We start from the raw sequence: 26,090 nt of genomic DNA, 5'->3' as shown, positions 1-26,090 counted from the left end.
TTCACAACTTTTCTAGAGAGAAAAATGCTGCGCAATGGGCGATGCTATGAAATGAAGCAATGTCAAGTACGGTTCTCTGCTCGAAAAGTTGGCGAGAATTCTGCGGCACCAAACAGAACTTTGCCGAAATATTTTAGCAACTGTGACTGCTGCCATATTTTGTTCCTAACTTGTTCAAAGAAAATTCCGGTGTAGTTCGTTGAAGAGATGAATGCTTGAGCGTATTATGATTCGACTCTATGAAACAGGTTGATTCGCATTGCCCTCGACCGCAGGCACCATCAGCGCATGCTTTGTGTCTCGGATCTGTCATTCGCATAATTACTGTATTTTTCTAAAGACCTGCAGTCATAGCAGGAGAAAATAGGATAAGCATGTTGGTCTATACGAAATTTTGACGCTGCTTATAAAATACACACTCAATTTTTCTGAAAGCGAACAAGGAAGCGCGTGGCCTGCACGCGCGCTCCGGCGTTCGATTAGAAGACACTGTACTTTCACCTTTTTCAGTTTGCAGTAGTTTCACATCATGATGTAAATCCGTCTGTCGCATTAGAATTTGTGGGAAAACTGATTTTTGTTCAACGAGCATCAACTTTATTTCGAAGTAGTAAGCTTTCATCCTTAAGCCAGAAGGCAAAATTCTCACAGAAACAGTGCAAAAAAAAAAAGAGCATCATCTAATATTTTAGTTAGTTCCTGGATGGAGTATTGCTTGCGTAGCATGTGCATTATGCGAGCCAGTGTGTGTGCGCGCAGAAGTGTGTGTGGGAAGAGGGGCGGGGGACATTACGCAAAAAAGTGCTTCGCTCTGGTGCCATGCGGTAAGATGATGCAGTTCTTGAGCAACAATAGGGCCAAGTTTGGCTGGCATTATTAGCCTAACAAGCAGATTTCTCACTGCTTGCTTGGTTCATGAAAAGACTTTTGCCGTTGTAGTAAAAGACAAAAGTTTAAACTTAAGCCCTTGAAGGCTTTGGACAAGCAGACCTCGTCCTTGCGGAATACGTACCGCCTGTAATGTTCAGGACGAGAATTGCTCGTCTTTGGCTGATTGCATTTCATCCTTTAGAAGGCGGCATTTACTCAACAATTTAGTTTTCTCCTGTGGCAGGAGCGTGTTTTATGTATGAGAAGACGGCATGCGGGGACGGCGACCCGTGCATAGCTCGTTCGTCAACGTGAGAAAGAAGCTTCTTCGGGGGCCATGATTTGAATTCAGATGTTTATCTTTTTGTCACGAAATGAAGACAGCAATGACCGTGAATTGGGAAGCTCCTCCGGGATCATGAAGCCAGCTTGAAAGCGAATACTGCGAGTGCTCGCAGTGAAGCTGCTTTCCAGTATTTTGTGTTTTGAAACTTTTGACACCAAAACTTTCTGAAGCTGCCCAAGGGAAATAGCCTAATGGGGCTTAACGTACAGAAGTGAGAAACATGTGGCATCTGCTACTGTTTTCTTTACAAGGTTTTTATTTATATTAGCAGCAGGTAGCTGGCTTCCTGTATATTTTTCAGAAGTAAACGTTATTGAGTTGGTGTGACCAAGTATGTATGTAAATATTTTTTCAACGTCGTCTAACTGCTTTCTAGTACAATCAGATTCGAAATCAGCCATAAAAAAAATAGGCACTTTTAGTCTGGAAACTTTAAAAAAGAAATTGAGCACTTAAGGGCTTTGCTAGTATTGGACAATATACCGAAATTGCAAGACCATTGTGAGTAGCGCAATGAGACAGGGCAACAGAAGGGAATAGACGAGCACAGGTGCAAAGCTCGTCGGTTCCTTTGACATCAGCAAAGTAACGTGTCTCCACTATAGCCAAGGAAGTAATAACTTGGCCAGACAATGCAGTATGCACCATACCATTTTATTTGTGGAATGTAACAGAGCGGAGTTTTACATGTATTTCTAGTGTCTCACGGTCACATGTATATCGAACAATGGCGATGTGCACAAATGTTGAACTCCGAGAGCACCATTCTTTCTTAAAATGCTTACCTTATGCAGCCATTTGTCTCTCAATTGCACAGAGTGGAAATGTGCTCCTTGACAAATTCATGCTATTTCTACGCTGCTATTAAACAGCTAGAGAAGTAGTCGAACTGTTTTGACGACAGGGTTGACATGTAACTGCGTTAGCCGCCTGTTCCTATCCCTGTTGCAAAAGAATCTACCGTAAAAAGCCAAGCAAGGGGCCTCCCGATGGTGAAGCATAATAAGGCCGTACTTGGAGAAGGGGCGCTTGCTTGAAAAATGCCCATCCGAGTTTCTGATGAAATGCTTTACTTATACAGCATTTCATATACAACATTTCATCTGAATTCAGTTTACTCATTCTTCTGGTACCTTCTACACAAGTGATGCTCATTTAAAAGGGGGGGGGGGGGGGGCTGCAGGGAAGTTGGAGGATGGGGCAGGCGCCTGCACGGTCTGCATGGTCATTGGCGATTTCAGATGTCTTAAATATGGGAGGAGGCTGCCTACTTTGCATTTTGTGGTAGGTATGCTGGTTACAGCATTGTGATTGAGGAAAGATTATGCTGTTGAATGCAGTCATTCTGCATGACTAGATTTACGTTTGAGTCATCTTTTTGGAAATAATTGTCCGTTCAAAGTCAGTGCCCGTATCATCTCTCTCCGCTATGTCGCCATGTTTCCTGTCCTATTGTGCAATGCATTCTGATAAAAACATCTGAGCTAGTAGCTATGAATGCATTGCGCAATGGGGCGGAAAACATGATGTCACAGCGAAGAGAGACGATACGGGTGCCAACTTTGAACTGTCAATTATTTTCACAAAGATGACACAAGAACATACATCTGGTCACTCACAGTGAGTGCATCTAATAGCAGAATGTAATCTATCCTCACTCACAATGGTGAAACGAGCAGACCTACCACAAAATGCAAACAAGCACCCTCCTCCCATTTTTAAAACATCTGAAATTGCCAATAACCGTGCAAGTGCCCGCCCCATCTCCCAACTCCTGTGCAGCCACCATTTTTTATTTTAAATGATTATCACTTGTGTAGAAGGTACCAGAAAAATGAGTAAACTGTAATGCATATGACATGTTGTTTATGAAATACTTCATAAGTAAAAAGAAGTTCCTTTATGAAAATTTGTAACATCAGTAGTGGTCCATCGGATATGCTTAGAAGAGACGCAAAGTGTGTCACTGACTACTCGTGCCACTAAAAGACGAACAATATGCGGTCTCTAAAATGTAAAGCCTAGAGATTATACTGCAGGGTTGATCAGCATTGTCACCATGTTTCTTTTTTTCTGTATGTGCCAGTCGCGCATCTTTTCATATGCTGTTTATTTTCTTGAGCATCTCCTCTCTGGAAACGCAACAGTTGGGTACATGCCTAGGCTAAGTCAACGTAACGAAAGCAATAATGTACGAGGTCTTTCATTTGCTTTTCTCGGCAATAATGCGTAGCCTCGTCACTTGCAACAACACAAGCTTATTTATTTCAGGAGGACATTGCAGCAGGGCCAGTACATGCAGCAGTACCTGGTCTGCATCGGGAGTCGGGGAAACCTGCAGAAACATCGCCAGAGCTACGATGTGAGCCAGGCCACGTAGCACACAAATCTGTTCAAGTGCGACTACTTACCTGCCACAAAGCATCACATGCAGATGAAAAGAAAATTCTGTCAACAAGCGGTACACAAACCGAGCCTCAAGCTGTTTCTTCTGGTATGGCTCCTCATTTGGCGTAAGACCAATATGTTAAAGCCCCTTGCACACCTGTGAGTAAATAGTGGAGCTGGCAAGCAAGTGCTACTTCTTTGAGAATGCAGATTAGTTCTTTCTCAATTTTCATTTATCATCTTCTTACTGTCATCTCTCTTCATTTCTTTCTATATTGCCCTCTTTCTCTTAATCCTCTTGAGTCGTCTTCATTGTCACTTCTTTTTCCCCCTGCCTTGGCTGTGCATGACTGTCCACGCTCTCACCTCCTCTTCACTCTTCAACTAGACTTTCTGACTTTCTTATCCCACTTTCCTATTAAGTTACACTGTAAACAGCTCCTTCCTCCTTGCCCTCAAGTCACTCCTCACTTTCTTTTGCTTCCCCATTGCTCTGCTGGCGTTTTCATTGCTATGGTATGCTAGAAGCTTCTTGGTAGTAACACTGATAGTTGGCCGAGTTGGTAGGGGTCCGTGGTGAAATCCTTGGTGCACACAGTTGACAGAGACACAAAGAAGAGTGACTAAATAGTGGTGGCTCATCTCTCTTCTTTGAGTCCTTGTCAACTGTGCACGCTACAATTTTCACCATGAGCTGCTTGACCCGCTTTCTCATTTCTTCCTTCCTCTCCTCCAGTAATTCCTCGCCTCACTTGTCCAGTGCCTTTCTAAAAGGTGCTGTAGACTTTTTGATCCAGTAAGCAGGACAGGTCTGGCAACCAGCACTTTCCTCTTTTTTAGATTGTGCAGGTGGCTGGAGCATGGATGTCTGTCATCGAAAAATTCGTGGTGCCTTGGGTTGCTCTGCGAATTTTAACCTCCCTTGTGTTTTTCTTGTTGTTAGCTAGCAAAACGTGAATGGGAAAAGTTTGCACTGCTTTTCGTCATACTAACAACTCCTAAAGAAGGAGAACTGTGGTCTGAAAAACTACGCACAACCAGATGTGCAGTGTGCTTGGGGCTATAGACTCTTTAAGCAACATTGAATATGTTATGTTTAGAGGTATTGAATCCTGAATATTGAATAGTGCTGATGCCAGATCTGATGCAAATTCTAATCAAATACTTTTAAATAGCATTTGAGCCATAGTGATTTTCAAGAGAGTCATAGAGCTCCACTACTTTTTATTTCAAGTGAATATTCACAAGCTTTCACCAAAGAACAATATGGCTGCACTTAACCAACTATGAATACTGCCAGAATTATAAAACTGAGGTAACCCGCTGTGGAGAACCCTCTATGGTCTTCAAAATATCTCTTAAGGTAGGTTGAAATACAGTAGTGACTGTAGTAATCAAGGTAATACATTGTTGCCTACTTTTAAACAGATTTAAAACACACAAAAAAAAACATTCAATTATATTGAACTGCACATCACGGGTACAGCTAAAAATGCAATGAAACAGATAAACCTGCCATCACAATTTGAGCACTGGCCTTGAAAGTATACAAACATGGTGTTGAATGCTTTATCTAAATGAACATTTTACAAAAAACAGTATTATAGTTAGTATAAGGCAACCATTAGTGGTGTGTTGTGTGTAGCACAGGTAATGCAGCTGCTGCAGAGCACAGAGTTCCCGACCCGCCAACTAAAGACGTCGATCGGTTCCCTGAAGGCGAACGCAGAAGACCAGTGCACGGGAAAGAAAGGAGACTCCTTTGTTCACACGGTTTAGAGCGGAGCCTTCAAGGTTGCCCCGTTTGAAACAAGAAGGCGAAAGCTTACTCGAAAGCGCATCTTGCAATAATTAGATCAAGGGCGGTCGTCCGAGTGTAAGCCATTGTTGGCATGCGTGTGTGCTATTGAGAATGCCGCAGAGACGCGACCACTTGGCTGACTGAGACATAGTTGCGGCACGGAGACGAGCATATCTTCCCCCGTTATACGTCATTACCAAGTGTTGTTAGGATGACGGGGCGCCTCGCTGTCGCATGCGCACCTGGTTAGCGCACAGGGCCTGATGGTGTACTCACCGCACTTAAAGACGCTTTCACAAAGCGACGTTTAATGAGAAAGCTGACAGAGCTCTAGCGTGAGAATGGATACCAAATGAGGTTAGCCAAAACATGGCCTGGCATGGGAGAGAGCGCGACATGCGAAGAACCTGTTCCTTCGCGTGTTGTATATGGTGACGTGCTTGTTTCCAATACCGTGTCCATCATGAAAGTGTTCATGCGATTGGTGGTGGTTAAATAAGCCCCCATGTGTGATCGGCTTGTTTGGACACCTTCTGTTTGACCCAGGGTTCAACAGAGGGTGTTTGAATTCGAAATGGGGAGAACAAAGGTTGGGGCTTAAACTCAGGCAGACGCCTGAGGCTACAACAAAGCTTCTCTTGGCCGGACTACGGCTCTTCGTTCGCGCTGCCACCGAGCACTCGGGTCATCGAAAGGCACCCATTCCGAACCTCCACACCTTCCCTTCTTAGCTAGTGTAGAAGCTAGCTGAGGAGTAGAAAATTAACTACCTGCATCTCCTGCTATTTGTGAAGTTTAATGCTGTCGTGGCACCCCCGTTCAGTTACTACAAGGTGAAGGCAGTCACTGAATAATGTAATCCAGCTTTCTCATTGTAAAAACTGAGTAAGAGTGTAATTTTTAAAAGAAATGTCTTCTTTCGGTAATCGATATAGATTTATTAGTTTTGAAAGAGTTTGGGATGCATTAACATAGGTAATTTAGTGGTTAAAAGAGAGAAGTATGACTTTCAGTTTTTTCAGAGTTATGTTTGTGTAGGGGTTTTCCTGCCAGTGCAAAATATTCGAAACTATTTGGAAAATATTTGGTATTTTCAATATGTACATACTATGTGACTCATGTGATAAAATGAATCGACTGCACTTTAATTCATTTAAAAAGTTATTTAATAAATCACCACGTATGTTTTTAATAAATCACCACGTACGTTTGTCATTTCGCTTTTTCTGTATTTTGTTTACGCCCCAAAAGACTATCAGCAATGCTCAGTGCGAACCGTGCCTCAGTATTCAAGTAGCTTAACCATTGTAATAGATCACTTTGTTAAAATTGAACGCCACATTCTTACACTCGAACTTATTTTCAGAGCTTGCACAATGACCAGTGATACGGCTGGGAAATTTGATGGTTCATGTGCAAATGTCGACACATTTCACCGCTTGTCATTTTTTCAACAGCCAACATTCTGTTTGCCAATATTCATGTACAGCATGCAATGCTTGCAGTAATTTGACTTTCAGTTTTCCAGCCATAAGTGAGGCGAAATAAAAGCGTTCAGTCTTCAATACGCCAACTGCTGCCTTCATCAACGTCACGACCATGTGACAGTATGTTCTCCCTGGTTACATTAGTTATAAATCGGCAGGTGGCAAGAAATTCCCGGAACACACTGTACTTCACATGGTCTTATGGCAATCAAATATGGCCAGGCTCTCAAACTAGCACATTTATATGGTCAAAAATATCCTAGTCCGGAAATGTAAAACGTAGAAGCGCCATTTGTGAATTAACACATTTGCTTAAGCTAGCGATATTGCTTCTCCTTCCTTTTATTCTTTGTATTTTGTGTAATGATATCTGCCTGGTCTAATGATTAAGATCGACCATTGCTCGTCTTAACAGGATCATTACTGCAGTTAACACACCAGTTTTCAATAGTGCAAACTTACAGCAAATCGTTACGACGAGTTCTCGCTAAGCTAGCCAGAGTGCCTTGGGAGAGAGACCGTACCACAATAGCTTCGTGAAGCTGTCCACAAGCCTTAAAAGGTTTACTTCCACTTTTTCAGCTTCGCATGTGAGGGTATAAATACTATTTGTGGGAACATGGCATACAATATGCCCTAATTCAAAAGAAAAGCATACCAGGGGATTTTTTCTTACTAAACACATTAAAAAATTAGAAAATAAAAGTGTTTCTCATGTGTCTGCTCTCTGCCGAAGCTTGTTTTATGTTGTAACTTCCTGAGAACCAATCGTTCATGCCAGGCTGCAACAAGCTAACACGTGAAACTGAGAACCACACTTTTATCGCGATGTAGCTTATTTGGATGTTTGGAGGTTTGTAAAATGTTTGACAAAGACTTCTGGCTCGTGACGAGCGTTGGCATTGCTTTTATAAGTAATTTCAGCATTATTGGGGCTGAGCTTCATTTCTGGGCACGAGTAAATAAAACCTCCATTCCAAAACGTAAGGTGCTGCTTCAGGGAGCCGCAAGATCTTTGGTTGGTCAGGGATGTCTGTAAATTTAAACTTAGCGTAGTGTTGCACCTGCCGACCGTTCCGCTGCGAAAATAATTTTTCTAGATGCAGTTGCTTCCTCCACATTTTCGATCTCTTCTTTATATAGACCTTGTCTATTCTTGCTGCTGTTCTTGGTCAGAGGGAGCATTGAAAAGGTAGAAAGTTTTCTTTTCTTTTTTTTTTACGCAGTATTGATTCACAGCTTGAGGCAGTCTCTGCTCTTCTGTTGAATCAATCGTCATATGCTCAAAAACATTTATCACTGTCTGTCTTTCTTTCATGCGCAGTATTTCCGTGGGGCTGTTATATTGAAGAACTTGCAAAATCTATCCTCAAGCTACACAACGAGTAATATTAGGTACGCGCCTAGCTACGATTACAGATCGTCTGCTTTTTAATACTTCCATCTCATTCTTTTTGTTGTCTGAAGAGCATCTGATGCAACAAATATAAATAAATATACTGGCACTAAAAATGCTCTACTTGCACTTTTTTTTTTTTTTTTTGCAGACCACGTCAGTGAAAAACGATCATAGCTGAATCCAGTAGCATAGTGGAATTGGCAAGTGGCAAATGTAGTGGACGACACTCAGGCGCCTTTGGAGGCCGCGGGTGGGCGTGCTCTCATTCCGCGGCGGAAAACAAATAGTTCTGTGGGTCGCCGCAAGGATCGCTGTGTGCACGTTCACCAAACTCCCCTTCTAGGGTGACATTATTGTGGCGCACGCTCATGCTGGCGCCGGCCCGAAATTTGCCCCCCTGTCTTACTTGCTATGTGGTACAGGCCTTGTAAACTGAAAACATCCTATAGACACTGCATAAAAAGAAGGCTTTGGCACTTTTGTGATGAGGTGACGATTTCTGTAGAACAGTGTAAGAATATTTAAAAAAGAAAAAAAGTTTTTGCCACTTTGTGGTGCAAGATTTTCTAAATATGTGAAACAGCACTGTAGAAAGTAGGCTTTTAGCAGAAACCTAAACTACGCTGTGATGCTTATCACTTGATCAATCAATAAACCACTAAATTAGTTGCTAAATCAGGATTACCTTTCAGAATCAAGGACACTCAAGGAGCAGGAATGCAATAGGTGGGCCTATTCAATACAGGCCTCTACTTTTACAACAAGCTAAGCCAAAGCTTTGAAATTTGTTGGAATTGTGCCAGGGTAGTCGACCAGCCTCAAAATTTCCTCACTACTGCTAATTTTATCAAGAAATATAGGACGTGTTAATCACCTGCAGTTTGCACATCATCATCTGATGCAGACGTGCAAACCATAACCTTAACTACTTGTTCACTACACCCTAACCTCACGATGAAAGAAAAAAGAAAAAGGACAGCGATTAAAAAACTTCGTGGCCTTGTTCTAAGAAATGCAGACCGCTTTATGAGCCACTTTTGCCTCACTACACCACTGATGTAAGGAAAAGTATCCTATGATTTAGCAGGGGTTACTAGTACTTGCTGTCATGAGAGATAGCATTACTCATGCATGCTCAGTACTGGTATCATTGCCGACGTCTAAATAATTACTTTCAATAATTCAGAGCATTCATCGTGGTTAACAGCGCGAAACACCCGGACAGGAGCGATAGAAGGACACGGTACAGCGCTGACTTTCAACTGAAATTTTTATTGAAAACACGAGAATATATATATAGACAGAACAGAAGACCTCGTGACCAAACCAGCCCCCTCAATCGATAAAATTATACACGGCGACAAGGCTTTGTCATGTGCACGCAATCTTGCCACAAAATAACACATACTTCAAACTATAAGATTCCAATGTCGCCAAGAAAACCGGGCATGAGCAGACGAATGAACTTTAGCCACTATCTAACAAAGATGATTCATTACCAAGTAAGGCGATAGACGGCTGGCTAACACATTGAGACCCTTTCTTATTTATAAAAAATGCCTCCATAATTTCTCTTGAAAGCTTGTCTGGGTGCTTGAAGAGTACTTTTGTTTTTTCAAAAAGTGGGTGGCATCCACATTCGCGGCAATGCAAAGACAAATGTGAATGCGCAAATCCTTTCAAGGAACTGTGGTGTTCCCTTAGCCGTATATTAACACAACGCCCGGTCTGACCAATGTACTCTCGCCCGCATGAAAATGGGGTTGAGTACACGACATTCTGCATGCACGGGAGAAACTTCATAGTATGTTTGATACTACACTGCTGATAAATTCCAGTCTTCCTGCCTTCTATGCGAGTGTTTACTGCCTGGCAAAGTCCCTTAAGCTTCGTTCTGCTTGAAAACCCAACGTTTAATCTGAACTTAGATGCTACTTTCTTTAATCTGTGCGAAAAAGAATGAACATATGGAATGTAGACAGAACGGCTAAAATCTTTTTCTTTCACTCGGGAGGACTGCCCCTTGACCTCACGCAGCAGCTTATCGCAAGTCGTAGAAATGATAGAGTGAGGAAAGCCTGCATCACGCAGCCTCTCCACCTGATAGTTAACGCTGTCAAGCATACGATGGGGACAACTCTTATTGAGGGCGGACCTTATAGCGGAAGTGGCTATACCTCGTTTAATCAATTTCGAGTGCCCTGATCTGAAATCAAGAAGAGACTTCTTTGACCTCGGTTGATAGGTCCAACACACATGTTCCGCTTTGAAAGACAGTCTAAGGTCTAAGAACTGCAACTCCTCCTTTTCAGGAACCTCAATAGTAAACCTAAGACCTTGTCCCTGTTCATTAAACAACTTTACGACGTCCACAATCGATCTTTGGAAATTTAGCCTATTGACGAAAACCAAATAGTCGTCCACAAAGCGGAAAATTCTCAAAGCTAATTCACCTAGGTTATCATTTATTTTGCGGTCAACGAAACTTAAAAAGATGCTGCTTAGTACTGGCGCTACGCAGGAACCTATGCACACTCCTGCCCTTTGGATAACTGTCCTTCCTTGCCACTGAACGATCGTGGACTTCAAGTAAAACTCCAAAAGCTCTAGGAAGCTAGCAACCGGTATTTTGCAACTTTCGACGAAGCCTAACTCATTCATTTGTCCCTCGATGGTCTGTTGCACGAATTTCAATAACTGTACATGAGGCAGGGAATAATAAAGATCTTCTATGTCTATGCTGAATCCAAAGCAACCGCCAGGGTTATTATTCTGCAGAACTTGAACTACGCAGTTAGAACTGGCGACTTCGAAAGGGTCCTCCAGCTTAAGCTGTGCGAGATTAGTCTGCAAGTACCCTGAAATAACATTTAACCATGACCTTCTTTCCGAGACGATGGTCCTGAAAGGATAGTTCTGCTTATGCGTCTTTACACTGAAGAAGGCCTGCAGAAGGAGCCCTTTTTCTCGCTTGACTTCGTTTGCTACTTTCGTTAATCCAACCTCATTCATCAAAGCCAAAGCACGTGATTTAATCTTAGAGGGATCAACGGAAACTTCGCGAAAATTCTTATCCATTGCTGTGGTTGCTTTTTCCAAATACAAGTTTTCCGGAATAATAACAAAATGTCCTTCTTTGTCAGACTCTAGAATGCGCAAATTACTATCCGCACAGAAATCAATCAGAGGTCCTAACCTTCTCGAACACCTAGAATCCTTCGACGGTTTCAACAACACATCGACGCACTCAGACACACACCTTAGTCTGTCCTCCTCCTCAGCTCGGTGAGCCACTGTCCTGGCTAAGACGACCTTATCCAGCTGTTTCAGACGCGGCTCGAGACAGAATTTGGGCCCTAGTTGAAGGACCTGTAGAAACTTGTCTGGTACTACTTGGTCCCCGATAATGGTCACATTCCCTGTTCCTTTCACTTCTTTCTTCTTAGGTAGCGAAGGTCGAACTTGACTCCATAAGAACTCCGTAGCGTGGTAGGACACTTTAGTCCACTCCTTCAGGAGAAGCCGTCTTCGCGCTTCGGAAGCCTCTTTCGCACAGGCTAAACGCAAAAGATCCTTGTACACCCTCACGTGTTGCCACCACTCCGCGCGTAAAATGCGGCACATCCTCCGAGCGTGTCCCTCAGACGGAGTCATCCACCCACACAAAGACTGCAGGTCGGGAGGGCATAGCGACTTCCTGGCATACCAAGACGCTACTCTTGCTCTGCACACGTAAACGGCTATCATCGACGTCAAAAAGCCGGGATTAGTCAAGAAGTCATTAGAACATGGAAAAGAGCCCTTTGTACTAGAAATAACGTTGAGCAAGATGGAAAACTGGGCTAGTTGGTGAGCATTCATCGTGGTTAACAGCGCGAAACACCCGGACAGGAGCGATAGAAGGACACGGTACAGCGCTGACTTTCAACTGAAATTTTTATTGAAAACACGAGAATATATATATAGACAGAACAGAAGACCTCGTGACCAAACCAGCCCCCTCAATCGATAAAATTATACACGGCGACAAGGCTTTGTCATGTGCACGCAATCTTGCCACAAAATAACACATACTTCAAACTATAAGATTCCAATGTCGCCAAGAAAACCGGGCATGAGCAGACGAATGAACTTTAGCCACTATCTAACAAAGATGATTCATTACCAAGTAAGGCGATAGACGGCTGGCTAACACATTGAGACCCTTTCTTATTTATAAAAAATGCCTCCATAATTTCTCTTGAAAGCTTGTCTGGGTGCTTGAAGAGTACTTTTGTTTTTTCAAAAAGTGGGTGGCATCCACATTCGCGGCAATGCAAAGACAAATGTGAATGCGCAAATCCTTTCAAGGAACTGTGGTGTTCCCTTAGCCGTATATTAACACAACGCCCGGTCTGACCAATGTACTCTCGCCCGCATGAAAATGGGGTTGAGTACACGACATTCTGCATGCACGGGAGAAACTTCATAGTATGTTTGATACTACACTGCTGATAAATTCCAGTCTTCCTGCCTTCTATGCGAGTGTTTACTGCCTGGCAAAGTCCCTTAAGCTTCGTTCTGCTTGAAAACCCAACGTTTAATCTGAACTTAGATGCTACTTTCTTTAATCTGTGCGAAAAAGAATGAACATATGGAATGTAGACAGAACGGCTAAAATCTTTTTCTTTCACTCGGGAGGACTGCCCCTTGACCTCACGCAGCAGCTTATCGCAAGTCGTAGAAATGATAGAGTGAGGAAAGCCTGCATCACGCAGCCTCTCCACCTGATAGTTAACGCTGTCAAGCATACGATGGGGACAACTCTTATTGAGGGCGGACCTTATAGCGGAAGTGGCTATACCTCGTTTAATCAATTTCGAGTGCCCTGATCTGAAATCAAGAAGAGACTTCTTTGACCTCGGTTGATAGGTCCAACACACATGTTCCGCTTTGAAAGACAGTCTAAGGTCTAAGAACTGCAACTCCTCCTTTTCAGGAACCTCAATAGTAAACCTAAGACCTTGTCCCTGTTCATTAAACAACTTTACGACGTCCACAATCGATCTTTGGAAATTTAGCCTATTGACGAAAACCAAATAGTCGTCCACAAAGCGGAAAATTCTCAAAGCTAATTCACCTAGGTTATCATTTATTTTGCGGTCAACGAAACTTAAAAAGATGCTGCTTAGTACTGGCGCTACGCAGGAACCTATGCACACTCCTGCCCTTTGGATAACTGTCCTTCCTTGCCACTGAACGATCGTGGACTTCAAGTAAAACTCCAAAAGCTCTAGGAAGCTAGCAACCGGTATTTTGCAACTTTCGACGAAGCCTAACTTCCGCTTTGTGGACGACTATTTGGTTTTCGTCAATAGGCTAAATTTCCAAAGATCGATTGTGGACGTCGTAAAGTTGTTTAATGAACAGGGACAAGGTCTTAGGTTTACTATTGAGGTTCCTGAAAAGGAGGAGTTGCAGTTCTTAGACCTTAGACTGTCTTTCAAAGCGGAACATGTGTGTTGGACCTATCAACCGAGGTCAAAGAAGTCTCTTCTTGATTTCAGATCAGGGCACTCGAAATTGATTAAACGAGGTATAGCCACTTCCGCTATAAGGTCCGCCCTCAATAAGAGTTGTCCCCATCGTATGCTTGACAGCGTTAACTATCAGGTGGAGAGGCTGCGTGATGCAGGCTTTCCTCACTCTATCATTTCTACGACTTGCGATAAGCTGCTGCGTGAGGTCAAGGGGCAGTCCTCCCGAGTGAAAGAAAAAGATTTTAGCCGTTCTGTCTACATTCCATATGTTCATTCTTTTTCGCACAGATTAAAGAAAGTAGCATCTAAGTTCAGATTAAACGTTGGGTTTTCAAGCAGAACGAAGCTTAAGGGACTTTGCCAGGCAGTAAACACTCGCATAGAAGGCAGGAAGACTGGAATTTATCAGCAGTGTAGTATCAAACATACTATGAAGTTTCTCCCGTGCATGCAGAATGTCGTGTACTCAACCCCATTTTCATGCGGGCGAGAGTACATTGGTCAGACCGGGCGTTGTGTTAATATACGGCTAAGGGAACACCACAGTTCCTTGAAAGGATTTGCGCATTCACATTTGTCTTTGCATTGCCGCGAATGTGGATGCCACCCACTTTTTGAAAAAACAAAAGTACTCTTCAAGCACCCAGACAAGCTTTCAAGAGAAATTATGGAGGCATTTTTTATAAATAAGAAAGGGTCTCAATGTGTTAGCCAGCCGTCTATCGCCTTACTTGGTAATGAATTATCTTTGTTAGATAGTGGCTAAAGTTCATTCGTCTGCTCATGCCCGGTTTTCTTGGCGACATTGGAATCTTATAGTTTGAAGTATGTGTTATTTTGTGGCAAGATTGCGTGCACATGACAAAGCCTTGTCGCCGTGTATAATTTTATCGATTGAGGGGGCTGGTTTGGTCACGAGGTCTTCTGTTCTGTCTATATATATATTCTCGTGTTTTCAATAAAAATTTCAGTTGAAAGTCAGCGCTGTACCGTGTCCTTCTATCGCTCCTGTCCGGGTGTTTCGCGCTGTTAACCACGATGAATGCTCACCAACTAGCCCAGTTTTCCATCTTGCTCAATTCAGAGCAGTTTACGATGTCCCACAACTTTGAGAAACGATAAACAAATGCTTGCACCAGTTTTCTTTTTTTGCTACACCTTCTCATTTTTGATTTACGAATCTATAGATTTTCAAAATCACAAGGTTGACAGATTCACAATAGCATATGCAATGCTTGTCAAATGCCTTGACACACCCTCCAAATGCTAATGTGAACTTCGACATTGTTAGCATTGTGGGTGGGTCAGCAGACTGCTTTTATTGAAATAGCAGTGTTGATGTGCATTACACATAAATTAGCTGTTGTTAAACAGTTTGTATATGTTTTTTCTGAAAGTAAGGCTGCTTTGTTACATTGCTCGAAATACATGGTTTTGGGCCAATGTAGTGCACATTTTTTTTTTTCCGGTAAGCTGCTCCAAATTTAGATTGTTGTCCCCAAACGCATCTTTTTTTTCTCCAAAAATTGCTTCAAGTCCTTCGGATATTGCACCCCTGAATAAGGCTTAGTCGTACAGGCCAACAAGCCGCGCACCAGCCTTGACAGGGCCTGTATTCCGGGGTGTAGTGAATCATTGAGGGATGGTCACTTTAATTTGTGTGCCGTGTGGTGAAGAAAAGATCCGAACACGTTAAGGCTGGTAAACACACAAATATAAGCAAATGTAAAAGATGTCGGGCGACAATACACACAAATACAACAGGGTCCCGTATGGGTTACACACAGTACCTAGACATGACAGTGCCTCGCTTATGTTGGCGCAACTGTCCGTCGTACAGCCACCAAGTGGTAACCCCACTCGCCAGACGACCAGGAAGGGGCGTCGTGGTTTGATGAACAGCTCAGTAGAACATCAGCACGACGCGACACGTCATGACGAGGAGCCGTGTGAGTGGTGGCAAAGCAGATGTTCGGTCAGGTGGACGCCAGCAAGTCGTTGAACGGGACCAGAAATGGACAGGAGTCGCATGACCGGTACACAAGCGTTTGCAAGAGTACAACCCGTCAGGAGGCTGTCCAGCCTCAAAATTTCCCAGGTAGCCCTCGCCCAGGTACTCCCAGGTAGCCCTCGCCAACCTGGATGACCTCTCGAACACCATGGTCTTGCGTGGCCACTACTGTTTTTTCGAGCCCTGGCTGCTTCTTCCTCCTTCGCTGCTACCATTATGCGCTGTAATTTGTAATTGAATTGAGACGACTTGTGAGGAATAAATCGGTTGCCTAGAGTATAGAAAAAAAAATTCGGCAGATTTCACGTACCTAGGAATCGATGTTATGCCAAGCATACGGAGGAAAAGTTACCATGTTGCAATTTTTTTTATTGAGCGACACGTCATGAAATGATGCTAAATATATGTACAAATGTTGCATGCACAGACATATGTTGAGTTGCAAATGTTTATATAACCAGTTGTTTGCACTTGTGTAACGATGCCTACTAAAACATGCATATTATCAACTCCGGAAGCTGATATGAAGCGCTGATGCTCACGAGGATGCTGGCCCTAGACACTGCTACGTAAATCAACTTCAGCATATGGTAACTAACCACAATTGACGTTAAACCAACATGACGGCTGTATCAAAAGAGCGCGTATGTAATGTTTATAAAATTGGGTAAGCAGCATTGGAACCACTATTGACGTTTCATGAAGATTAGCGTCTATTTGAAAAGTAGTTCCGAGAACTGGGGTAGCTAAGTGGTAAAATGCTTCATTGCCACACATATTGTTTGAGTTCGATTCTAGCTGTGACTTTGACATTTATTCTTTGCATTCGTCGGGTCCACGCTACCGATATCGTGTATATCTTAACGCTCACGCGTTAAAATTGCCCGTGTGTGTTCACATCGTTTCTGGGCAAATATTAAGTGTCGATCATCTGTGGCACATACTTGCCGGTAGGTGTGTGCCACTGTCTTGCGGGTAGTGTTGACAACGTATGCAACGGGCTGGTGACATTATTCATGTCTTGACCAGTGCATCATATTCGTCAACCCATCTTATCTTCCCATTCTAATTTTGGTTCATGCCAAGGGGGTGACCATGAGAGCACCCAAACATAAGTGGCTAGGCGGTCGGTCGGTCGGTCGGTCGGTCGGTCGGTCGGTCGGTCGGTCAGTCGGTCGGTCGACCGGCCGAGAGACAGACAGACTCAGTCGCCGAAGTTCTAAGTCGCTAAGAAATGCTTCACATTTAAAAAATCGTAGCACATCCTCGGAGTGAATCATGATTAATAAGGCAAAGCGTCCATCCGTGCTTCTGTCCGTGTTTCCATTCGTCCTTGCTTCCGTCTATCTGTCTGTTCACCCGTCTGCACCTGCTGAGTGAGTCTTCGAACTAGGCGGTCATGAACCACAACGTGCTAAGAGGGACAAACCCATGGCTTAAAGTGCTTTGCCCCTAAAATTTGAGTACAGCTAGTCTATGTCATGTAACGATAAAAATAATACATTGATATTATAAATTATAGCATGGCAGCAGATGAAAAAGTGCTGGATAATCCGAACCACAACACAATAGCAAGCGATGCAGTGCGGGGTAGTCCCGAAACGAGACAAAAAGCTTTCGAATTTGGAGTTTTGTGCATGTTTTGAGTTTGAGTTTGTAAAGCTTTCTAATTTGAGTTTTGTGCAGTATCATAATTAACGTTGCTTTTGTGTGTTCTTGATGTCATTGCAGGTTCCTTGGATTTCGTGTCTCTGGAGCAGTCTTCTGCATTGGCGTCCGTACAAGATCGACTGCATTCCTGCCGCAAAAAGGAGGGTCCCTTTTCCTGTGTCCGCTGCAATGCATCGTTTGTGATGAAAAGACAGCTCGTGAAGCACATGCTCATTCACACAGGACAGGGTCCCTTCCCCTGTGTTCACTGCAATGCATCCTTTTCTCAGAAAGACCACCTTGTAAGTCACATGTGCGTGCACACCGGAGAGCGTCCCTTTTCCTGTGTTCATTGCAATGCGTCCTTTTCAATGAAGGGCAACCTTGTAATACACATGCGCACTCACACTGGTGAGCGTCCATTTTCCTGTGTCCACTGCAATGCATCATTTGTGATGAAAGGACACCTCGTGAAGCACATGCTCATTCACACAGAAGAGGGCCCTTTCCCCTGTGTTCACTGCAATGCATCCTTTTCTCAGAAAGACCACCTTGTAAGTCACATGTGCGTGCACACCGGAGAGCGTCCCTTTTCCTGTGTTCATTGCAATGCGTCCTTTTCAATGAAGGGCAACCTTGTAATACACATGCGCACTCACACTGGTGAGCGTCCATTTTCCTGTGTCCACTGCAATGCATCATTTGTGATGAAAGGACACCTCGTGAAGCACATGCTCATTCACACAGAAGAGGGCCCTTTCCCCTGTGTTCACTGCAATGCATCCTTTTCTCAGAAAGACCACCTTGTAAGTCACATGTGCGTGCACACCGGAGAGCGTCCCTTTTCCTGTGTTCATTGCAATGCGTCCTTTTCAATGAAGGGCAACCTTGTAATACACATGCGCACTCACACTGGTGAGCGTCCATTTTCCTGTGTCCACTGCAATGCATCATTTGTAATGAAATGCCAGCTTGTTAAACACATGGTCATTCATCCAGGAGAGCGCCCTTTCAGCTGTATCCACTGCAATGCATCTTTTTCTCAGAAACACCGCCTCGTAAGTCACATGCGCATGCACACTGGTGAGCGTCCCTTTTCTTGTGGCTACTGCAGTTCATCCTTTGCAGCGAAGCGTAACCTCGTGAGACACTTGCGCACTCACACAGGAGAGCGTCCCTTTTCCTGTGTCCACTGCAGTGCAGCATTTGGTTCAAAAAGCCACCTTGTGGAGCACTTCCGCATGCACACTAGAGAGCGACACTTCTCCTGTTTTCACTGCAATGCATCCTTTTCACAGAAACGCCACCTTACAAATCACATGTCTCTGCGTCATGCGAACACGATGTCAGAAATGTGAGCGGCCGACAAGCATTCATTAAAGAAGTAAGGCGTGGCATAAGGGGCAGAGTAGGTTCATCAGGTTGATAGTAAAAGTGTGGTTTAAGGTTAGGAAATTTTTTTTCCGGCAGCTCACGAGGGAGAACGGAATGATGTGAGGCCAAGAAGATGGGCATTAAAAGAGATTGATTGATTGATATGTGGGGTTTAACGTTCCAAAACCACCATATGATTATGAGAGACGCCGTAGTGGAGGGCTCCGGAAATTTCGACCACCTGGGGTTCTTTAACGTGCACCCAAATCTGAGCACACGGGCCTACAACATTTCCGCCTTCATCGGAAATGCAGCCGCCGCAGCCGGGATTCGAACCCGCGACCTGCGGGTCAGCAGCCGAGTACCTTAGCCACTAGACCACCACGGCGGGGCGGCATTAAAAGAGAGCTGAGGGGTCAGTGCTTTCAAAGGTTTGGGCTTCTATCCATTTTCAACATGGTAGCTCAGCCTGGTGTTTGATATTGGGGGCAGTCAATTCTTGAGAAGGTGCTCTTTTTCATGTAATGCTTCACTACGCCCAACGAGGTTAAGCTGTGCCTCCTTTTGGCTCCCAGAAATATGCGTGCTTCTCAGTCTTAAAGGGCCCGTAAACTACTCAGAGGTAGAAATTCAGTTGTTATGGGGAAATTGTGCACGAGTGTACAACAAACACAAAGCCGTGCGAATTTTCAGAAACAGTAATAGCGGAGTCAGACGCGTTTTATTATCGAAACCGCTTTCCTCTGCTGGTATCTTCTCCCATGCCGCTTTGCCTTGTCTCCGAGACCCCCTCCCAATCTCGCGTGGCATACATCATCACTGATGCGCTGCTTGAAACACCGTCTACTTCCGGTTGTCGCGCCACCAACCGTCGACTCCATCTGTGCTTGTTGGCGAACCATGGTTGCCGTAATCGTGCCGGTATAGAACCTGCGTTGCGCACATGCCTTCAAAGGATTGCCAACGTGATGGATCCGTAGGGGGACACGCTATGCCCCGCACAAGTTACACGCATGCAGGCAACACGACGAACAACAAACAGCGCAAACAGCTGCTTGCAGACTGACCGAAATTGTAGGCTCTTGCTCGACAGCATATTTGGCATATTTGGCTCAGCGCGCCAGAGATGTGGCACGGCGCGTCACGCGGAGGCCCGAAAAGAAAAAGGAATTGTTTCTTGGAATTCGTGGCGCGTTGGCTGCTCGCAGCGCTGCCGCATGCAGAATCGACGGCGCTCTGCACACAATACGCATGTTTACTTGAAATGCTTGAAAAAATATTAAAGGTTTTTTACGGGCCCCTTAAAGGCCAACTCCGGCGATTCTTCAAGGTCAAAAGATCTCACTGTAATTTACTGGGTACATTCATTTGCATGTTTTCATCATTCGTCCCCGATTACAGGTTGAATAGATGTGCAGAGTTTTACACATGAATTTTATAGATTGCCACAACTCTCCTAACTGGCTTCGAACAATTATTGGCAACATTGTGCGTGTGTGCACAGTTCGTGTGTGCATTGTGCGTGGCAACATTGTGCGTGTGTCCTTGATTTTCATTCCGGGCACTCTAAAGTTGTGAAAAATGCTGTCACGACGAGTATGAGGGCTGCACTTAAGAAGTCTTGCCTGCACTAGATGAAGGAAAGTATCGAGATGCCATTGGACGGGCTCAAACTGTCTTGGTTTTCTGAGGTCTATTTGGCTAGGCTGACTAAAAGAATTCTACAGGTTCTGAGCATGGTAGGCGCTTGAAAAAAACTGCCTGTTGTCAGCATTGCATTCTCTCATAGTGTATCACACTTTGGGTGGGCAGCAGACATGGCGTGCTGCTGAAACGCAAATAGAACTATCAGGCTTGGCTGGGTAGTTTCACACTGAGAGAGAGCTACACTCGAATAAGAGGTATACACTATTAGCCAAAGTTCACACAGCGCGCCGCCTAGGAGCGCCAACCCGCTACTATCATGGCTATGCCATCGTAATCCCACCTCGACGCATGCGGAGGGCGAGCGTGCATGTAAGAAGGGGTATGCATCCTTCGCTCTTTCTTGCTCTTCTTGACAACACAGCGAAGAATAAAGATTGTGTGTCATGTTCCCGTGTTGTTTGCTCTTCGAATTTTACAGTCGTGTTACGTGCTACAAGGAGGCAGTGCTCTGGAAAGTGATGCGTCATGCTGGCAACAACACTTGAATAGACACTGTACGCTTGTCTCTATTTTTTGGCTACAGGGATATTATTATTGGGCTTTTAGCATGCTATGGACACGCTGTGGCTCTGACATCTGCGCAAGTGAATTCACCGCATACGAACATGCTCAGAGTAGTGAATGTATGCTTTAAAAGTAACGATATTTGGCAGAGAGCTGTCTGGGTGGGTGGCTGGGTGAAAATTATGGGAAATGAATTCTTTGGCCACTTTTAGTACTCTAGTTTTTAATGTTAATATTAAAACTAAAGACTGACCCGACGTTTCAGGACCGATTCGGTTTCGATCTCAGCGGTGACTGTAAGAAACTGTGTGGTTCCCAAAACACAGCCAGTTTTTTAGTTTTTAATTTTAACATTGAAAACTATAGACTAAAAGTAGCTGGAAAGTTCGTCCTGTTTGTTTGCACTACCAAGTTGCTCTAATGAATTTCTATCAACAGGCCCGCCTATCAACTCTTCTGCAATCATTCAAGTGTTTAATGATATGTGTCATAGCAATAGTGCAATATACCAATGTATGTCATTGCTACTGTGCAATAAAAAGTTCATGAACAAAATGCTCATAGTAGTTATAGAGATTTAACACCCCAAAAACCATCATATGAAGCGTAGTGGAGGGTGTCGGAAATTTCGACCTCGTGGGGCCCTTTAGCGTGCACCTTGATCTCTTAGTACACAGGCCTCAGACGCTCTGCTCCATCAAAACTGTGGTCGCCGCTGCTGAGATAAAATCCGGCGACCTGCGAATTGGCATTCAAGCACAGTAATCAATTTACCATCATCATGGGCAGCAGAACTTTAGCACACACGCATGATGTTCAGGCAATAAGACGTGTTCATTGACTCTCAATGTCTGACTGATACGTAGAGAAATGAATAGAATTTCGGTAATTCTCTTCACGGTCAAATCTTAATCATCAGGCGGAGCACAGACAGGCTCAAAAAAGCCGAATATTAATGGCAAATGACTATAACTGTGCTCTACAATGAATCAAGCACGACAAAAGGAATCAACATTAGCCACTTACAGCCAATGGCTAAGTGAACATCGGTTGAAGAGCGGCAAAAGTAGCCCAACATTAGCAGGTCAAGGCCAACTTAGGCTGAAGGACAGCAGTATCTGCTCATTATTTGCTGGCGAAAGTCATTGGCTCAGCCGATATTGGCAGGACGGAAGCAAGCCAGGCCAAAGCCACCTAGAACAGGTCAAGGCCTGTGCACTCCCACGTGACGTCACGTGCCTTGCTCGAGTGGGCCGTGCCTCGCGAAGAAAAAGTTTGTCTGCTAGCCGCCCAGGCTCTATTCACTCCCATGTGCTAGACATGTGTGGGGTTGCCCCACACGTCATAATGGTAATCACATATATGTACTTTTTACTCAAGCATGCAGATGTAAACTCAAGGGCAAGGTATTTCAAGGTAACACATGCTAAAGGAAGCTTCGATTATTGTGCCCGAAAGCCGTAGTGCTATAAGAATGTCCGACTATGGTATGGGGTTTTTCGATTTCCTTGATTAAATAGAAATGAACTATGATCAAATATATTTCATGCAGTCTGCATCAGTTATTTATTCTGAGACGAATCTTCAAGCCGTTAAAGGTAGCTTAATTAAGCACCTTCAGTTTTCTCTTCAGTGCTGCACCGTTAACTTGTCTGTTTTCATTTGGACGTAGTTTTTCAGTGAGGTATTGGTGGCTGCCCACAAGATGTTATGAAGCACTGTGTCTGGATGGTGTCCTTTGCAACAAATGTCCAAATCTTCATTTTCAATTAGCAGGTGCTTCACCACACTGAGAAGAAGCTGCCTTTGGTGCCGTGCTGCATGAAAGTGGGCAATGTTCTCTTTTGAGGTTATCTTTTCTAGCACGAGTTGTGTGTGCAGAACAGCACTTGTTGGGGAAACTTGAGGGCCCTTTTTTGTGAGGCCTTCGTTTAGCATATCATCTCCCATTGGCATATCCCTATCTCGCCTCGTGATGTTGGCCACACAATCTTCACAGGGAATTTTTATGAGTGCAGCGAGGGTGCAATAACCTACGCTATTGAAGCGTAGATATACGCTATTGAAGGCAAGCTTTTCTCTTTTGTCTTCACATCCTTTTTGATAACCTTAATGCCATATTCTTCTATCACCTTGGTTGCATCAAACACAATGCTGCTCGGCTGGGACAGTTCTTTCATGTCTGGAAATACCAGCACGATTTGAAACTTCAGTTTGACCTCTGATTCAAATATTTGTTGGGCGGAAATATGGTAGTTAAATCCTCATAGCAGACCGTAGCGACCAAACCTCTCCTCAAGGCTGTCTGCCTGAAACTTTCCAAGCAAGACATATTCAAAACGAAGCTCCTCCAGGCAATACCGGCCGACTTAAATCAAGGTATACAATGTGAGACGTAGTGTGAGTGCGTCTCCGTGGTTAACAGTCCTGCACGGCCAGTGCCAACCTTCAAGTTTTCCCAAGTGTCTAGCCAGTCCACAAATGTGTTAAGAAACTGCAGCTGCATGTCCTCCATACTTCTTACGGGTGCTTGATGAGGATTTCTTAGGTGCTTGCCTTTAGATTTTTCGCGTTCACAACGCACCACCACTTGTGTATTAATTCTTGTTGTTCAAGGTATAGCGCATCCAGGACGAAACAGAGAAGAACACAGAACACATACACGGCGCCGTGTATGTGTTCTGTGTTTTCTTCTCTGTCCCGTCCTGGATGCGTTATAAATCGAACAACATGAATAACCAACAAGCCCGCCGTGCAACCTTAGTGTATTAATTCAATATATTCGGCAGTTTCTTGGGCAGAAATCAAACCAAGCTTTGCACCATACGTTTTGAGTGCTTCTGCAATAAATGGGCTGATCACTTTCAGTGCTAGTTTCACGTTTTGTCTTGCGAGGTTGGAGGGGTTCAAAGCCTAGTAGGTAAATCCGTATCCAAGCTTTGAGAGATTGTGCTGCCCGGATGCGTACAATTTACGAAGTGTCTCAAATGTTGCTTATTTACTTGCACCTGCGATGTTGTACTTGAAAATTTGGGATAAAAATTGAACAGCCTTCATTTTCCTGGTTCAACCAGTTGTTACGGATGCACTTCAACAAATGCACGGTATCGACAACAAAAAATAGCGGCCTTGCATTGTCTGGTGGGTGTGGGTACACAATGTCTATTGTTATATAATGGCAATTACTGTCAGTCCTGTTTTTTCAAGACCCAAAATACTTTTTTAAGATGTCGTGCAAATGGCTGGCTTCAATGCTGGAAATAGGAAGGATGTGTACCACATCTTTGTGGGCAGAAAGCAATGAAGATAGCGCGTTTCCATTTTATCCGACGACGGTCTTTAGGGAAGGAGAATAAGTGAACCTTCGGTCTACCGTCATAATTTCCACGATAGTTCGGCACACAGCAGCAGCCCATCCTGTGAACTTCCTGATAATTTCACATCACGAAACTTCACTGCTTGCACTCGAAAGAACACAGACAGGGTCAAGACTTTCACAAATATTCAAAGCACGTCCACCAGCACTATTTCCAAATTCTTGTGCAGCGTAGCACCTCGCTATGGCAGGCCCAAACAAGTTCCAACATGCTCGCCTTAATGAAAGGAGTGACTGACTCTACATTCCCCAACCGCTCCTCACCTTGCCCACCAGTTCGTCGGGCTCAGTGTGGTGGTGTTAGACAGGAAAACGAAGGGAGTGCAGAGGCCTTCAAAATTCTAGGAGGTCCTGGCCAGGCCCAATATCGCATGTGAAAGTCCTATATTGGATAAAGGGTGGCAAAACCGGACCAGTATTACTGCCCAAAGTTATCGGCTCAGCCATTAATGGCTTACAACCTTCAACATTAGGCCAAGATTGGGCCTCGCATAATCGCCGTAGAAGCAATACCGGCCCTACTTTTGGAGCTGCCTGGAGTTCGAGTTGTCTTTGGCAATTATGACAGAATGCTTAGTAAGACGGAGGGCAAAAAAGAAACATTAAATTAGCATCTTTTTAAACACCGTCGTCCAAGGCTACTACTCCAAAAAGGGATCTGCATGGCACGAGGCCTTGTTAAGTTACGTGACGGATGTGCAAATGTTCTACTCACAAACTTTGGAAATGAGGTGCAGCACGTTGCAAAAGGAACCGTCATCGCCAGTCTGAATGATTTCGTCCAGGTTATGGAGCTGCGCACTTTCGAAACCAATGAGTCTGATTTCGAAGATGTGGAGTCTGTCCTTGCAGCCATCGACATCGAGCCACGTCTACTACCAAGCGAAAAAGAGCAAATAGAGGGTCTTTTGAGGGAATTCGCCGAATGTTTCTCGTTGTCATCTAAGGTACGACGCACTCCTACCGCCAAACATCGCATCATTGTCGACGAGTCAGTGAGGCCAGCCCCGCCGCGGTGGTCTAGTGGCTAAGGTACTCGGCTGCTGACCCGCAGGTCGCGGGTTCGAATCCCGGCTGCGGCGGCTGCATTTCCGATGGAGGCGGAAATGGTGTAGGCCCGTGTGCTCAGATTTGGGTGCACGTTAAAGAACCCCAGGTGGTCAAAATTTCCGGAGCCCTCCACTACCGCGTCTCTCATAATCATATGGTGGTTTTGGGACGTTAAACCCCACAAATCAATCGAGTCAGTGAGGCCAATACACCAGCATCCGTACCGAGTGTCATCAAGAGAAAGAGAAGCTATTGGTAATCAGGTTAAAGAAATGCTCAAAGACGATATAGTCCAGCCTTCATCAAGTCCATGGGCGTCACCTGTTGTTCTTGTGAAGAAAAAAGACCAAACCTTGCGTTTCTGCGTTGATTATCGGAAGCTGAATGCCGTCACCAAACGGGATGTTTATCCTCTGCCAAGAATTGATGACACTCTGGATAGGCTGCGAAATACCAGGTATTTTTCCTCATTGAACCTTAAAAGTGGATATTGGCAGATAGAAGTTGACGAAAGAGATCGCGAAAAGACAGCGTTTGTGACACCGGACAGTTTATACGAGTTCAAGGTGCTCCCTTTTCGCCTTTGTTCAGCACCCGCCACATTCCAA

At 44.3% G+C, this 26,090-nt stretch overlaps 1 protein-coding gene across 9 annotated transcripts in view; it reads left to right on the top strand.

Moving 5' to 3' along the window:
* Positions 1–21,611, top strand: part of LOC119167538 (uncharacterized) — a 99,590-nt gene extending 77,979 nt beyond the window's left edge. For 5 of the 9 annotated variants that reach the window (XM_075890517.1, XM_075890515.1, XM_075890518.1 and 2 more), the window contains 2 exons: positions 3,488–3,710; positions 17,553–21,611. In XM_075890517.1, coding sequence (XP_075746632.1) covers positions 3,488–3,710; positions 17,553–18,829 — 1,500 coding nt within the window. In that variant the 3' untranslated portion in view covers positions 18,830–21,611. Of the gene's footprint in view, positions 1–2; positions 825–3,487; positions 3,730–17,552 lie in introns of those variants that run through there. The other 4 variants (XM_075890522.1, XM_075890521.1, XM_075890524.1 and 1 more) reach the window with 4 other exon arrangements.
* The last annotated feature ends 4,479 nt before the right edge of the window (positions 21,612–26,090 follow it).

This window comes from Rhipicephalus microplus, chromosome 3, assembly GCF_043290135.1.
Source record: "Rhipicephalus microplus isolate Deutch F79 chromosome 3, USDA_Rmic, whole genome shotgun sequence".
Taxonomy (NCBI): domain Eukaryota; kingdom Metazoa; phylum Arthropoda; class Arachnida; order Ixodida; family Ixodidae; genus Rhipicephalus; species Rhipicephalus microplus.
The sequence above is the reverse complement of the archived record's forward strand: the minus strand, read 5'-3'. Positions and strand labels throughout refer to the sequence as shown.